The sequence below is a fragment of the Ambystoma mexicanum genome, chromosome 3p (assembly GCF_040938575.1).
Source record: "Ambystoma mexicanum isolate Mex_15411 chromosome 3p, UKY_AmexF1_1, whole genome shotgun sequence".
Taxonomy (NCBI): Eukaryota; Metazoa; Chordata; class Amphibia; order Caudata; family Ambystomatidae; genus Ambystoma; species Ambystoma mexicanum.
The window spans coordinates 462,287,476-462,304,860 of NC_090925.1; the positions used below are offsets into that span (position 1 = coordinate 462,287,476).

The 17,385-nt window shown below is 44.0% G+C and overlaps 1 protein-coding gene across 2 annotated transcripts in view; it reads right to left on the minus strand.

The window, feature by feature from the left end:
• The window catches only part of DOK5 (docking protein 5), a 1,034,624-nt gene that overhangs the window by 530,359 nt on the left and 486,880 nt on the right, over positions 1-17,385 (minus strand). Inside the window, exon 3 of one of the 2 annotated variants that reach the window (XM_069651126.1) lies at positions 16,485-16,562. The exons of the other annotated variant lie outside the window; for it this stretch is intronic. Coding sequence (XP_069507227.1) covers positions 16,485-16,562 — 78 coding nt within the window. The remainder of the gene's footprint in view (positions 1-16,484; positions 16,563-17,385) is intronic. 2 annotated transcript variants of the gene reach the window in all.

Below are 17,385 nucleotides of genomic sequence, written 5' to 3' on the forward strand. Positions count from 1 at the left end.
TTCAGTGAAAAAACTTTGTTAAAGGGACGTTATGGTTAAGTTGCGCTACTAAAAACCTATGAAATTCAGTGAAAAAAACTTTGTTAAAGGGACGTTATGGTTCCAAGTAAAACCGAAAAACCCTTGAAATTCGCCAGTTATGGTAAGCTAAGCAACCATAACTCGCGCTACCACCGTGCACTGCTAAGACTAACACCCAGGACATCAAAGATGACATCACAAATGTAATTGATGACATCACTGATGACATGACATGGGTATGTACTTCTCATGAAATATGTGTAGAAGGGATTCTTATTATGTTGCGAAAAAAGTGTCAAGAATCATTGCAAGAAATATACCCTAATAAGTGCATTGAACGATGCATTGATATAAAGAGCATCCTATTATGGGGTTCTATCTAGTATACTAAGCTACTCATACAGAAACATAACATTGTGTGCAGCGTACAAGATGAAGGTATGATATTCGTAATGTTAATATGTTGAATAATGAAATGATAATTGTTTTCTTAATAGATTTTTGTGTACTGTGAAATATGTAATAAGTAGCTAATAAAACCCAAGTATTACATAATTGCATTACTATAGACAAAACACAAAGACACAAGAACACATACCAATATGGGTATGTACAGGGAAAGTGAAGTTAGCAAAAAAGCACAAGTAGTAGCAGAAACAATTCATAACGTAACTGATTAGTTTCATGCAAATAAATGATTGCTCTGTTTCAAAGCTGCTATTTACCCTATGTATATGTATCACTTGATGTGATTGGACCCTAAGGAAAGTAGTGTGAGTACAATGTATACAAATATGACCATATACAGGGAAAGAACAGCCATAAAAAAAACAACAGAACTATCAGAAAGGCCTCATAAATCTAGTGATTATCTTTATGCACAAAAAGGATTGCTGTCTTTCAAGCTTGTGTTTTCCCATATGTATATGTTTCATATGATGTGACTGTACTCTAAGGGAATTACTGTAAGAACCTACTAGAAGGATATGTCTACAAATAAAATAAAATTCTTAGTTTCTGACTGTTACTGAAGAAAACCATGTGGCCTAGATATGTCAGCAAAAGAAAAAATAGTAAGCCAGACATGTGATGTCATCAGTGATGTCATCAATGACATTTGTGATGTCATCTTTGATGTCCTGGGTGTTAGTCTTAGCAGTGCACGGTGGTGGCGCGAGTTATGGTTGCTTAGCTTACCATAACTGGCGAATTTCAAGGGTTTTTCGGTTTTACTTGGAACCATAACGTCCCTTTAACAAAGTTTTTTCACTGAATATATATATATATATCATAGATATCTTATAAGAATGTATTTATTTTATTGTATTCATTTAGCCATTGGCATGAGATAGTACACAATACATATTGGTCTTATTTGAACAGACATGTTTTTAATGCTTTGCGGAAGACTCCCTGGGAGGGTTCAGCTCTGAGCAATGAGGCAGTGAGTTCCAATTTTTGGCCGCTATAAAAGGGAAGCTAGCTCCACCTGCTTTGGTGCATTTTACTTTAGGTATCAATAATCTGTCGGTGTATGGTGTTCCAGTGGACCTGGAGGGGAGGGCTCTACTTATTTTCTGGGAGAGATAAGGCAGGGCTGAGTTAGCGAGGCACTTGTGAGTAATGGCTAATGTTTTGAACAGGACACTCTCTCTGATGGTCAGCCAATGGACTTCTCTTCTTGCTGTCATGATGTGTTCCCTTTTTAGGATGTGGTGAGCTGCCTGGAGTGCATTATTTTGGATGACTTGGAGTTTTTAGAGGATTTTAGTGGAACTGCCAGAAAAAAAGGGCAATGCAGTAATCTAGCCTAGGGTCAATGAGGCAGCTTGCTGTGGAAAGGAACTGTTTTGCTGCATTCAATAGTTTGGTGGATTATGCTCCAGATGTGGTGATGGTGCTGACTTGATGGGACATAGAGAGCGTGGCATTTAGATATACTCCTAGGGTCTTGACAGCGGGAGAGACTAGGATTCGTATGTTCTAGATCAGGAATGTGGAGTATTGGTTGGTGAGTGTTTTTAGTGTCTCTGGAGGCCCTATTAGCAGGATTTGGGTCTTGTCCCGATTGAGGCATAGGCCGTTTGCTGCCATCCAAGTCTGAATGATGAAGTAGGTTGTGTTAAGCGCCTTGGAGTCTTATTCGTAGATACCTGTTGGGGGATGCAGAAATTGGTATGTACAGTGTACAGGCGAGCATGATAATGCTGGGGGTTGGAGGTGGAAGGGGCAGTTTGAAGATGCCAAGAAGGCTCTGATGCCTCTGCTTACCTTCATTGCGATAAAGGTGGGAGACGTCATGCAGTTGTAGGGGATTACTCTGAGGGCTCCAGCTGCCATGCTGCCAGAGTGAGGAGTGTGTCGTAGAGGTACTTGCGTTTCGGCTGTGGCATCGGGATGTTTGGGGTCATTACAAGTGCACAGCTGAATAGTTTAGCTGCAGATCCATTGGGCGGCGCCTAACACCTGCGGTACACAACAATGTGCCCTTGGCCTGCACACGCTTTGCCGCAGAGGGTTCGGTACATGCCTTTTAATGCAGCCAAGTCACCCGTCGATGCGTAGTGCAGCACGTAGACGTGGATCGAGCACCGTGCTCTGTGGACCTGCGGCGCAGGTTTCACATATATGAAAATTATGATGCTGGAAAGTGGTAATAATACAAATGTTTATCTTGTATTAGGATATTGTTTTATATAAATGTATGTTTATGTGTATTCTGAATCCAATTACTGAGCCTCTAGAAGGTCATTTGTTTTCAGATGTGCAACCTTTGATGATTCTTTTCTTTGAATTTTCAATAATGTGAATTCACAACTGCAATCCCTTGCACCTGGGAATGGTTCAGTGACTCCATCCATCACCTATTTATGCTATGACAGAGGATGGAGATGTGTTCACTTTTAATCTCCCAGGAGGACCCCAAAGTCACCAAATCATTCATCAATTCCTCCCATATGTTCCCTTTTCTGTGCCAATGTTAACCAGCCTTAGTAGAGCAACGATTACATTGTATATCACGTTCCTCTCTCCGGTATTCCACATTTCTAATTATGACCCTTTCCATAATACAGGCTCTTATTTTTTTCATCCTCTCCCAAGCCTATACCATTCAGGTGGAGCTTTTCCTCTTGTGCTTATTACTATTATTGGGTATTGGTTCAAGAAAAAAGACCCATATTCACCTGTAGGTCCTGTTTAGTCATTTTATTAGTCATTTTTTAAATGTGGTTTTATTTCCAACTGACGTGCATGGGCCCAACTGAATTCCATTGCTTAGGCATCAACAATGCTTTCCACTATAACAGTTGGCCCCATTTACTTTATGAATAAAAAAAAACATGATAGATGAATGTTGTTCGTAACAAAAGGCAAGGGAATAGGGTTGAGAGAATTCATTATGTAACTATATCATGTCTGTTCCTTGATGTGAACACTGTTCTGTACAGCCCCTCGTGCCACAGTAATACCATCTCTCAGCATTGAGGAAAAGGGAGGTTAGCCCACTCTACAATACCCTCCCTACCAGTAGAACAAGTGGGACCTCACTGGGAGAAACTGCGCCTTAGGTGACAATTCCTGTGAGGAACTTCATAAACTATTTCACATAATAGCATACATGGGACTATCTAATATGCCAAATAATCTCACCTCCTGAGACTTGACTAAAGAGAAAACTAATTTACACCATTATAAGGAAGAAAAGGAAATTGCCCCCTTAAATGAGGACCTCCAATTAATTGGGATGAGTGCATTGAAGAAGGAGTACACAGCGAACAGAGGTGAGAGGGCAACAGATATGCTGGCAGGGTTGGCCCCCGGACCTGTAAAACATGACAGAGGCAGAGCAAAAGAGAGATGATGAGCTAGCAGTGAGCAGGCTGTCTCTGAATGGCAGGAGGAGACACTCGAAGCCCAGCTTGTGCGAGAATAGAGAAACAGGGGCAACGGGAGCCCCAACCTTATGGTGGTGTGACCAGGAGGAGTTTGTGGTGAATGGAGTACCCATCCAACTATGCTGATATCACCAAGCACAATTAGCAGCAAATGGTATGGTTCCCTGTGAAGGTACCACGACTATGTGAAGGAGAAAGAGAACCACAAGAAGAGGAGTATGCCAGCAAAACCAAAACCAACAATGTAGAGGAACAAAAGAGAAGGTACCAAGCCAATGTCTGTCCGGGAGATGTTCCCCCAGAGCAGTAAGGTAATGGGGACAACAGGAGGACCAAGAGACCAAAAGGGACTTGTTATCCATTCAGAGGTACCCCTGCGAGAATAAGTGATGAACACTTGAAACAAAAGATAGTGAATTCGAACTGCGTAATTGTGACAAAGTGGGAAACCATTAGTACTTGGGGATCACTACCCTGGAAATAGGGGGAACTATCCCAATATTCAACAAGGAACACATGGAATATAGCAGAGAGAAACCAAGGTGAACTGAAAAACAGATAAACCTCTAACATAAATAATATACAAAAGAGGCCAGTCTGGAAAGAAATGAACTATAATTATCCAAACAGCAAGAGCCACACAGGAAAATATAAGCCGATTAACCCAGATGCAAAGATTCAACAAAGGTTAAAGAATGATATTTCTAAAGAGGAGTAGAGAAAAGTCAACACTAGCTTGAGAGAACTATGTGAATTGATAAAGAAAGTAATAGAATACTATTTAAAAATTGCATATTAACAAGAGAAAGAAAGAAGACAACTGCAGGAAGTAGTCATCAGAAGAAGGGAGTCATTATCCTGACCTTAGTTTGTATAGTATAGCTGTAGGTTCAGTTAGGGCTAGTTTTGGACAGCTGACTTATTTGTGGGCATTCACTGACTACTGACAGGCATAGTAAGTAATGTATGTAGGGAAGACCCCAATGTCATAGGGAAATATAGGCCTTATTCTCCTTCTTTATTAAACACACATTGGAAATGTCCTCAGAGTGTCCTCATCCTTCGTTTGACCCACCACAGCAGTCATTGGCCCTCATTACGGGTCCGGCGGTAAATGTACTGGTAAAACCGGCAGGTAACCACTGGACCCGTAATGATTTACACGCGCCTGACTTGCCGGAAACACTGGGTATTACAATCCCGGCGCCTGTAAAATGTTCATCCCCTTCCCATAGAGTGGGAGTGGGGACCACGGAAGCACCAGCAATGTTAATAATGGTGCTTCTGTGAAAGTTTGCGGGCGGTTGCTGTTCCGCCGGCCAGGTCTGACCCTGGTGGGTGGAATGGCACCCGCCCACAGACACATAGCTTGCCGGTCCGGAAACAAACGCAAGCTTACCGGCACCATTGTTTCCGGAACGGCAAACTTGTAATGAGGGCCTTTTGAATTCACACATACTTTGAATAGATGTATACTTTCTACATGGTATAGTGCACTATAAGGGCACACTATAACAGCTGAAACCATGTGCATGCATTAGTAATTGCCGAACCCCAAACCCTCATCCATAATGATAGGCTCACAACTTGTTTCAAGTGTTGGCAATAAAAAGGCCGTAGGATTTTATTGTACAGATATGGGTTATGACAATAACAATATCACATATCATGATGGTATCATACTTTTGGGCACCGTGTCCTGAGGTTACCCCCTCGGACCCGTGCCACCTTCTTGTGTCCCACGACTTGTTGTGGGCACCGTACAGTGCCTTCTACTTCTTTTTGCTCTTGTCCCCTTTTTGTAGGGTGGGTGGGTTCTGTGGTAAAGAAGCAAGAAGATTTGGAAGACACTGAGTAAACAGTGAACCTTATGTTTGCTTGGGTCCCCGTTCAGGGTCCACAAACAGATTGTGTTTACTCTGAGCATGCTGCTCTCATTTATAGGACCCAGGGAGGCCCTGGGTATTTGTTGTGTATGTGTTGGGGACTGCTGTTGTTACAGCCCCCGGCCGGATGGCCGACTGTCTGACCCCCTGGTGGGGGCAGCTCTTTGAACCTGGGCCCTTGCTGATGGTTGTTTTCCTTATGGCGCTTAGCACCTTGCTGTTTGGCGGAAGGGTGGATGCCTGTTCGCACCTTACCCTTCTGTGGCTTTTGTGCTGCCGAGACTGCGTGTCTCCGTAGCTGGGGGGGGAGGAGAGGAGCAGGCGCGGGGAGGTTGGGGCTGCCCCTCTCCCAACTGCCGATGGTAACAGCAGTTACCCTGCCTCCCTTGTGGGATGCCCATGCAGCATTGCCCATAACTACTGGACCCATATGCATGCATTAGTAATTGCCGAACCCCAAACCCTCACCCATAATGATAGGCTCACAACTTGTTTCAAGTGTTGGCAATAAAAAGGCCGTAGGATTTTATTGTACAGATATGGGTTATGACAATAACAATATCACATATCATGATGGTATCATACTTTTGGGCACCGGATCCTGAGGTTACCCCCTCGGACCCGTGCCGCCACACACGGGCAGGTTGCCGGCTGACCGTGTTCCCAAGAGTATGCCCTAGAGACAGCCCCTGTGAGCAAGTGTTTTATTGATTTCCCAAAAGAAATGCTCCATGCCCTGGCTAGACAGATGGGTGCCGTCGTGGAGGAAAAGGTCTGGGTTGCCTAGTGTAATGGCTGGGTGTTTTATGAAACCCAGTCCTCTTGTCATACAGAATCTCTCTATAGTCCTGTTTAGTTTTCTTCTGGATATGTCTATAGATTTGTAGCAGTTGGCTCCTAGCCATTTCATTCTTGGTAAGATGGCTGAGAAGTATATTTCGGTACCCCTCCAGTTGTGCGAAATGCCTGCTAGGGAGGAGCAAATTTCTTCGCATAGGATACGTCTAGCTGTGTTGACTAGGTCGTTGCCCCTTAGATGGATGATCAGGAATTCAGGTAATGTTTTGTGGACGTCCGCCCAACGTAGGCCTCTGTATCCCCACCATGAAGTAATGGTGTTTCTGAAAGGTGGCCCTTCTTTAGTCTCTTCTGCCCATCTGCCTGTCCTGAAAACGAATGAGTGGCCAACTATCCATGCTGATCGGAGTGTGGTCCTCAATTCGCCTGTTGTTTCTGTGGTGGTGGGAGGGAGGGAAAAGCAAGATAAATGATTAGGGCGGATGGCTATATCGATTGCGGTCTGATATATCTTTTATAACAGTCTGACTTCCATCCCCCTATGTTTTTTAGTAGTTGCGGTGCTAAACCTCCTTGCCATGCTGCGGTGGCGGCATCTATACTGAAGGAATGAGTGCCGAAATGTTTGGGATCCCACCCTGCTCTGCTGATTGCTTTCATCAGCATGCCTTTAAATTGGTAGCGGCTTAGGGCCGATGCAACCTTGTGGATTAAAAAACTCCCCCCCACTTTGGGCTGTTGTGCGTAATAGAGGTTGGTGATGCACACTGGGCAGTTTGTTGCTTCATCGATGCAACAAATATTGATGGTTCTTTTTGCACCCATTTTCGACTGTTGCATTTCTATATTAACACTCTCCTGTCTCACCCTGATTTCCATGACGCCCAGGCCGTTTGTGGCCCTATTGCTGGAAGCGATGATTTCACCTACCCAGAAAGCCCCAAAGTAGGCTAGGAAAAAGGCTGTTTAAATAACATTATCTCGAATGGGTGCCAACATGTGGCTTCCAAATGGCTTGCTATCTGTACCAGTTTGCTGAAATCAAGGGGTTGGCGGGTGTCTACTTGCGGAGCCTCTAATCTGCCCCATCCCTTCATTGCATAAGAGATGAGGGCGTTCTGGGTGTGGTCTGAATCGCCCGGTATTTTTGTAAAGTAGGAAATTGCCACCAGGTGTCTTTTGGCCCAATCCCTTTTGAAACCTTGTTCCCGAGCCCATTTTAAAAATACTTCTATATCTTTAATCGTTATTAGTTCTACGTGATTTACACCTGTGGCTTTAAACACTGTTTGCAAACACTTACTGTACTGTGTTGCCGTGGTGCTTGCCACCGCCCTCCCTGCCATCTCCGTTAGGAAGCCTGTGAGGTTGTTGGCACCCGTTGTTGATGTGCCTGATTTTTGTTGGGCATCCCGGCCTGGGCTCTCTGGCGCTGGCGTTGATGCCAATGTGTTGCTGGCACCCCTTTTAGAGGTGCCTGCTGTGTATTGGTCATCCCGGCCTGCACTCTTTGGTGCTGGCGTTGATGCCATTGTGTTGTTGGCACCCGTTTTAGAGATGCCTGCTTTGTATTGGTCATCCCGGCCTGCACTCTCTGGTGCTGGCGTTGATGCTGATATGTTGTTGGTACCCGTTTTAGAGGTGCCTGGTTTTCGTTGGGCATCCCGGCCTGTGCTCTCTGGCGTTGGCGTTGATGCCCTTATTCTTGTCTTTCCATTATTGCCCAGCATTCTGTTGGTATTGGCGTCATCTGTTCTTGGGGGTGCAGCGCTAGCTCTCGGAATCTTGTCCACTGGAAACGAGATAAGGCATCAGCAATGTTATTATCTGCCCCTGAAATGTGCTTCGCTTTGAGTACAACGTTTCCTTGTAGTGTGACTGTTGTAATGGCTCATAAGACTTTTAATACTGAAGGGCATTTCGTAGACCTTTGGTTATGGAACCCACTACAGCCATGTTATCACACCAGATCAAAAGTTCTGTGTTCGCTAGTCGCCTGCCCCAGATGTGTAATGTTAGCCAGATGGGGAATATTTCTAGTAGGGTGATGTTTCTTGTCCACCCTGCTGCTTGCCATGAATTGGGCCAGTGTCCTGCCACCCAGTCGGAGTCTAGTATGGCTCCAATCCTCTTGCTCCCAGCTGCGTCGGTGTATAGGACCCTGTTTGACCGGGTATTTAAAGGCGTTCACCAAAGTAAAGACCCGTTGAAATCTCTGAGGAATTTTCCCCATGTTTCCAGGTCCTGTTTCACCTCTCTGCCTAGCCGGATATGCAAGTGCGGTTTGGTGAGTGATTTGATTTTGAACTCCAGGCTTCTGGAAAATATCCTCCCTTGAGGTATTATTTTGGATGCGAAATTGAGGCTGCCTGCTAAGGATTGTATTTCCTTTACAGTCCCCTTTTCTCTCATTATCAAGTTTTGTATTTTAGCCAGGAGTTCTGATATTTTTGTTTTGGGGATTCTGCAGAGCCCCTTTGCTGAGTGTATTTCGATGCCCAGAAAAATTATGTCTGTGTCTGGTTTGGTGGTTTTTTCCCTTGCTAGGGGAATTCCCCACTGAGCGGCCATGTGCTCCAGTTTTGCTAAAGCCTGGCCACATTCCTCTGAGTTTGGTGGCCCTATGACCATGAAATCTTCTAGGTAATGTACTATTTTTGTCCCTGGTCTCTGCTTTAGGAAAGCCCATTGAAAAAAGGAACTGAATTGCTCAAATAGTGCACAGGATACTGCGCACCCCATGGGGAGGCAACTATCTACGTACAATTTGTTGTTAAAAGTGAAACCTAGCCACTGCTGTGAGTCTGGGTGGACTGGCAGGAGTCTGAAAGCAGATTCGATGTCCAGCTTCGCCATCAAGGCGTTTCTGCCGCACTCTTGAATGAGCCTTACCGCCTCTTGGAAATGCGTGTAAGATACAGCGGATTCTGTGTGTGGGATGCCGTCGTTTAAAGAATGGCCTTTAGGGTAGGATAGGTGGTGGATTAGTCTCATTTTCCTGGGTTCTTTTTTGGGGACCAGGCCTAGTGAGGATATTAAATAGTCCTTTAGGGGCATGGCATCCCAGGTACCTGCTACCCTGCCCAGTTGCAGTTCTTTCTTGATTTTGGTTTCCACTATCTGGGGGTTGTCCCTGGCTGACTTTAGGTTCATCGGGATGTATTGTGACCCAGTTCCCTTAAATGGGATGAAAAACCCTTTGGTGAAACCCTGCGATATTTTCATGCTGGTTTCCTTGTCTGGGTAGCTGTTTAGGGCATCCCTAAAATTGCCCGGGTTGATGGGTGTTTGTCCTGGTTCTAAATCTGGGATATCATTCTTTCTTGGCTGGTAGTCTGGTGCAGTTGCTTGCTGCATGGTCGCCATTGCAGTTTGTGCAGGCGTGTTTGTACCAGCATTCTTTGCCCCATGTACACTGGTTTTTCCCAAAATATCTGCATGGGATGTTGGATTTGACAGCCTGCTGTTTGTTCTGTCTGTGGGCATTATTTTTATCTGCCCAAGGCTGGTTCCTCCGAAAGGGCTGCTCCCCTTTTTTGGATTTATCATTGTCATTGGATTTGCTTACTTGTGAATTTTTGCTATTTTTGGAAGAAAAATGCATGGTATCTTCTTCCTGGGGAGGTTCGGCATTGAGGGTGTATAAATCGTTCTGGACTTCATCCCACTCAATGGCCGGCCTTTCTGACATGCTCCTCCTAAATCTGATGTCGTATGCAAGCCATGTCTTCCCCCTCTGCGTTACTTTTACTTCCCTTATTTTATCAACGTATGCCCAGATCATCCTACCATCCATGAGGAATTTTTCTTCATATATTGTTGCTAAGATGGCAAAGGCCTGTAACCAGTTGTCCCTGTTTTGTTCGACCTGGGCGTTTCTGGCAATAGCTTTTTCTTCTATTTTTTTGGGATCTCTGAAAGCGTCTTTCCCTTTGCGCTGTGCTTCTATTAGGGAAAAGATTTCTATAAATTATTTGGCCCTGATGGCTTCTTTTATTGCGGTATCAATGTTCCATGCCAGGCATCTTTTGTATCTATTTAATATCTCTGTTTGGAAAGATTTCATTTTTTGTTCTAATTGCGCATTACAGATTGTTACAATGTCAGTTGTATTGCTGCCGAGTGTCCCTGACGCGCCCGTGTTGTCTGTGCCTGACGTTGTCCATGCTTTTAGGGCACCTGTTGGATCAGTTGCTGGAGTTGTGGAGGCTGTTGTATTTATAGCTGTGGGCGCTATTGGCAACTGCTGTACTTGTTGTGGTGGGATTGCTATCGGCAGTGTTAAGGGTGGGTTGACAACCGTTATAGTAGATTCTATTGCGATGGAGGGGTTTGAGGCCCCAGGTTCTCTTGTGGGCAGCGTCTGTTTCCCCTTATTTCTACCATTAGTTGCTGTAATTCTGCTACATTCTCGCATAGTTTTGACAATTTTTTGGTACCTTTTCTGGCGTCTTTGGATATTTTTCTCCTTTTTAATGGTGCAGAAACCTCGTCGTGGCTGGGTGGGCTGCTAATTCCTTCCCTGGGTAGGCCGTACATGTTTTCTCTAACCCATGACCATCCGTAGTGCTCTGCCACTTCAATGGCTGCTAGCAGTTGTGGTGATTTGGGCTTCTGCACTGGTGTTGGAGGTGCCCGTGTTTTCCGTTTGGGACCCAAGTTTTTCTATGCCTGCTATAGGGAAAAGAAAAAGGGTTTTATTAAGGGAGTTAAACCGTTGTTATCGGCGAGTTCTTTGCGCCTGTTATATTAGTTGCCCGTGCTGGGTAACTGTTGACTGGTGCCTTCTTGCCCGGGTTTCAAAAAATTGGGCAGCCCCCAGGCTTCATTTACTGGATTTAAATAATTGGTTTCGCTGTGCAAAATTACAGAAATTATTTTAATTCTGCAGTCTTTGGGCCTGCCGAGCTTGGAACTGTGTTCGCCAGATCTGCGTGGCTGTCAAGCAAAGACGAGCTCCCAAGCTGGCTTGTGACTCTGCCCGAGTTTACAACTGGCTTGTTTTATCTTGCCCCGTCTGCCTTAAACGCGGGGGTTCCGGTCCACTGTAATAAAATTTATCTTTTCCGGACATAAATGTCTATTTTTCCTTCCTCATAGCCCCAGCGCGGTGGCTCACCTGTAAAGTGTTCAATCGGAAGCCGTCCGCGTCGTGCTGTTCGAGTGCTGCTTCTCTTTCGTTCGCACTGGTTTTGGGGATGATTCCGCAGCACGCGTCTTTGTTTGTTTTGTTTTGGGCACGCTCGCCGCTCGCTTTTCGTTCTATACGGAGAACGTTGACGTTGACAGTGTCTGCGCTGGCCGTTCGGTTGGCGCTTCTTCCTTCGTTAAAGCTGCATGAATTGCTTTGAACAGTACAATGATCAGGAAGGAAAAAGACATTGCGATGTACAGTGAACTTCAAAGATTTGCTAAAGAAGCAAGAAGATTTGGAAGACACTGAGTAAACAGTGAACCTCCTGTTTGCTTGGGTCCCCTTTCAGGGTCCACAAACAGATTGTGTTTACTCTGAGCATGCTGCTCTCATTTATAGGACCCAGGGAGGCCCTGGGTCCTTGTTGTGTATGTGTTGGGGGCTGCTGTTGTCGCAGCCCCCGGCCAGATAGCCGACTGTCTGACCCCCTGGTGGGGGCAGCTCTTTGAACCTGGGCCCTGCCTGATGGTTGTTTTCCTTATGGCGCTTAGCACCTTGCTGTTTGGAGGAAGGGTGCGATGCCTATTCGCACCTTACCCCTCCGTGGCTTTTGTCCTGTCGAGACTCTGTGTCTTCGTAGCTGGGGGGGAGGAGAGGAGCAGGCGTGGGGAGGTTGGGGCTGCCCCTCTCCCAACTGCCGATGGTAACAGCAGTTACCCTGCCTCGCTTGCGGGATGCCCATGCAGCATTGCCCATTTCTACAGTAGTGCTAAATATGTAGTTCATTAAAATAAGCCACACTGTGTCTGTGCTTAGTTATATTGGATCATTATCCATTATCATTATCCTACTTGCTCTACCCAGAGCTGCGCGGCCCTGGCTGCACTTACTGAGAGCATTGCTGCCCTGTTTCCCCTCCCCTCTCAGTTGCACTTCCCCCCTCCCTATCCCCTTGCACTTCTCGTTCTCGCACTTGCACAATCTGAATGACAAAAGGCCTAGTAAGATCCTTTGTCTTGTCCTCCCTCTCTTTTCTTGTCGCACCTAGAAACTCTTGTGTACAGTCACATTACACATGACTTATCATATAGTGCATGATGCACATGCATATACCCAAATCACACAAGCAGCCCGACTTAAAAGGCAAACAAATAGAGCTGGTCCTTATGGCCTATTCACATAGCAATAGCTATATGGGCTTCAAAATGAAACTAAAATAATGCAGATCATTTATAGTAAAGTACATTGCATGTAAAGCTGCCGCACTCATATTCATTTGGAATGTCTTGAATTTGTGACTGAATAGTTTTATTCGAACGGTCGACGTAGCAAGCCGTATCAAGCAATTTGCTGAAATGCTTATTGATCTGTATTGTAATGTGAAATCCCTGCAGACATATTACTGTGCAGTGGTGCTATTTGTTCACATGAATGCATGTTTAACAGTTGCTTATAAGCAGCGGGGGATTATAATAAAAGTACAAATCCCCTTTGACTGAGCTGTGTAATAGCAGTCCCGGAAAACAACTACAAATTACGCATTTCAATTTTCCAAATGGATTACTTTTCAAGTAGACAGTAAGACTCTTTAAATTACTTCTGCTGTTTTTGTGGAAAGGTTAATGCCTTTCGATTAAATTTCAGATCCCATTGCGCTGCTGGAATATTTCACCTCGTTTAGTTATTTAGCATTGCGCAAGAAGATTAAAATGTGATTTTGGTGTCTTGCAAAGTCAAAAGCCCTCTTCTAACAACATGATTTTGTGTTGAAACATTTTGAATATTTTGCACATGTTCATTTGCTAATGTTTTATTCAAATTAAATATATAAGGATATTGAAATTCAGCAGGCCATGTGCCACAGGGTAATATCATGATGCACTAAGGGTCCTCTCTGACAGAGGGTTGGATGTTTTAATCCTATTTAGCTGGTTTATAGGGGGTGCATCGACAGCCAAACCATCAACAACCATACCATTGACAAAAAAGCATCGACAAAAAATCCATTGAATGCACGGGGGGTTCCCCCCAAACCTCCTTTATTGACATTTAAAACACATATTTACATTATTAAACTAAAACCTTTACCATTGAAAAAAACGCATTCAATGTTTTTTTTTGATGCATCTTTTTCAATGGTATGTGGGTTGATGGTTTGGCTGTCGAGGCAAGGGGCCTCATTACGGCTATGGCACTCCCGTATGAAGGGTGCTGGTACGGGACCGGCACCGTTCATTACGGGATGCCTTATTACGAGGTCCCCTAGCACAGAGCATCTGGTCAGAACAGACGCCCTTTGCGGGTCCCACAAGGGGACCAGGGAGCTAATAACGGGCCTGTTACTAACGGGCCCGTTCTTAGCTCCATCCCCATTCCCATTGAGCCCTATGGGGGCTCAAATGGGAATGGGAATTGGTTTTGTGGATGAGGAATTACCAGGTCCTCCAAGGTTGGAATGACCTGGTAATTCCTCTTTCACATAACCTGGTACTGGAACCCTGTATGGAGGCAGCCATGCCCTTATTAAGGGCATGGCTGCCTCCATACTCGTAATAAGGCCCAATGACTGGTTACCTATTTAGCTAAGTGCCTGTCCATGCTCGGGTTGCTCCATCTGTTCCCTTAGAAGTCCAATTTATCAGTGAAACTTAAAAACGTTTAGATTTGTGTGTGAATGAGATATTTCGTTCTTCATTTTTGTGTCTGAAAACCCTGTGAATCCGATATGAATCCATTTCTTTGCACAAGTCAGTCTTTGTTATTTTTTCTTAGTTCTTCCTAAGAAGGCGGGAATTAAAAATACGAAGCACGGCAGGGATTTGGAAGAGGTTGACATCTTGCGTGACCGGACAAGGATATTGATTGCAAGATGGAGGTCCCAGAGGGGAATATTATGCCTCTTGGGACCGGGCCCTGCAGGTGCCAAATGCCCACAGCCAGAGCAGATGGTGCCAGAGTCATCATGGAAGGAACTCCAAATTAGGAGAGGGGGAAAAGTTCATGAAGCGGTTTGCCACTGACACAGGAAGAGAGGATATGACTGGGGAGGTTTGGCAGGCAATACTTCATTTGAATCAAATTGTGTATTAGAGCTTTCGGGTCATTGAGCCTTTTTTGAAAGATACCAATGTTAAAACACAACAAATAAAGCAATCGTGCATAATGCAAAAATCATAAAACATGATTAAAAATACAAACAGACCTGTACCTTATACTACAAATACATAAAAGGTACTGCATTCTCTGGGGAGAGCAAACTTCATAGTATGCTTGCAACCCACAAATGTAAAGCCATAATCATTTCAGTGAACACACACTATAAATCATTGTGCATCAACTTGTGTTTTCAACAGGGAATTTCTTGTGTGATCTCAAACTCCATGCAACCCCTACCAAGCCCTCCACCCTTGTTCATATGATTTTCAGAACTCATGATGAGGTTCATTATTGATGGCCCCAATAAAAGAACTTTACTCCGGGACCTCGATGAGAGTTCGTCTAAATGGAGTTGGCCTTCCCTCTTACAACATCTCTTTTCAGGGGGTAAAACAAGGTTGCCCGCTGGCACTGGTGCTTTACAATATCTATACAGGGGATTACCAATACTCAGAAGAACACATCAAGACCTTCCTTCCTACATTGGGTTCTGAAAAAATCAATAGGCTGTTGTATGCAGATGATATCATTCTCATTGATCAAACAATGATCGGCCTTCAAAGGAAATTAGACAATCTGCAGGAGTACCTAACTCTGAACGACCTTCAGATAAACACGACAAAAACTAAAGTGATGAGTCTCAATAAAAAAAAAAGAGGGAAAGACAAAGATAGTTGGATACTACAGAATGAATGCATAGAAAAAGTGAAAACTTAAGATACCTGGGGGTTATGATCAGTAATAGTGCCCCATAAGTGCCAATGCAAGAAACTCTGAAACAGAAAACAAAAACTTTGACAAATCAGATAATCCTGTTGGATAGAAAGTATGGATACTTTTCTCTGAAAGCAGCGCTGACTTTTTACAAATCTAACGTGGTCCCTGTCCTGGTATATGGTGCCGAAGCTATGCCAGCCATCCCACAAACTATCTGGGACAAAGTGGAAGGGTCACTGCGGAGGAACCTGTTAAGACTCCCTCCCTCTACACCAGTGGCACTCATCCGAAGAGAGCTAAGCCTGACATCACTAAAAGGCACTGTCGACGTCAACGGACTGATGTTGTACAGGAAAACTCGGTCATCATGCAAAAAGTCCATGTACTCATCAGAGAAGAAATGGACAAAAGATCAAAATAGATGCTTAATGGCTGGTCTGGCAAAAACGAGACTCTCCTGACGGAAATCGGAAGCACAGAAGAGCTCCTCTACAATCCGATGAAAACTGCAAAATAAAATTAAGAAAAAGACTGGTGTAACACTTTGGAGAAAGCCTGGAGTTACAAGCTTTCACAACACTTGCCAGTACATACCCAAAAGCTGAACAAACCGCAAAATAATTTGCTAAAATTCCCAAGTAAAAGGATCCGGACAATATTTGGTGCAAGGTTAAACATTTTGAAACAAACGAGATCTTGGGCATTAGAAGTAAAGCCAAAGAAAACTTGTTTAGGTTCTGTAAGGACCACCTTACAGTGGAAACGGTCAAACATCTGATTCTAACATGCCCATGTTTATCAACTAACAGAAGGACCCACCTAAGCCACCTGTACACTACTTTTTGCCAGTTGAACGAAGACTTCTGCTGGTCTTACCTTATGAATGGGGTAAATAGAAAACCGGTAATTGCTGTAGGAAACTTCCCGGAAAGCCTTAACCTGGAATATAGATACCTGAACAAAGAGTGATGCAAGTACAAGAAGAAATAGTCACGAACAGAAACAAGAAACAAACAAGAACTACAATGAAAGCAATGGGTAATCAGAGAAAAAGGAATTCATTCACTGAACATCTTTTTTAAGGAAAGAGGAACTTGACTTTATGGTCTTTTGTAAACGCTGGTAAAATACAGCTAAACAAATATACATATAAAAAATATGATTGTGGCATTGTTGCAGTGCATCACTTTCCCTTGCTGCCCTGAATGATCTTGGCACTCAGCAAAGAGAAAGGACCCAGCCGCCCAAGTAATGTTTTTATGAAAATCCTTCAATAAGATGATCTTTGAGGTTTCCACTTTCCACATTCCTATATTTCTTAAGCAAAAGACTGTTCAGCATTTCATCAAAGAGGCATATAAGGGGAAAATCAAAAGGTAGTGTTGCAAATTGTCTTTCTAATTTAAGTTGCATTTACATGACTCCTTATTATTCTGATGCTTCCATCTTTTCATGTTTACATTCAGAGGTAGTTTAGCACTTTTTTGCCAAAGCAGGAAGTATTAGTATCTAGAACTCTGGTTAGATTCCTGATATAAGGCTGCTGGTAGCTGTTGATGGAATAACACGTCTGCATTTAGAATTTTTTACCACAAGTTTAGATCCATGATTAATGCTATTCTCTCTGCTTGTTTTCTTTTACCACTTTCAGATGAGTGCTAGGTGAAAAACACAATTTGTAATCTGTAGGATCTCCTCTATTACAAGAGATTGACAATTGTATTTGTATTTTGTATTTATTAGGTTTATATAGCACTTTACACCGAAGCGCTTAACA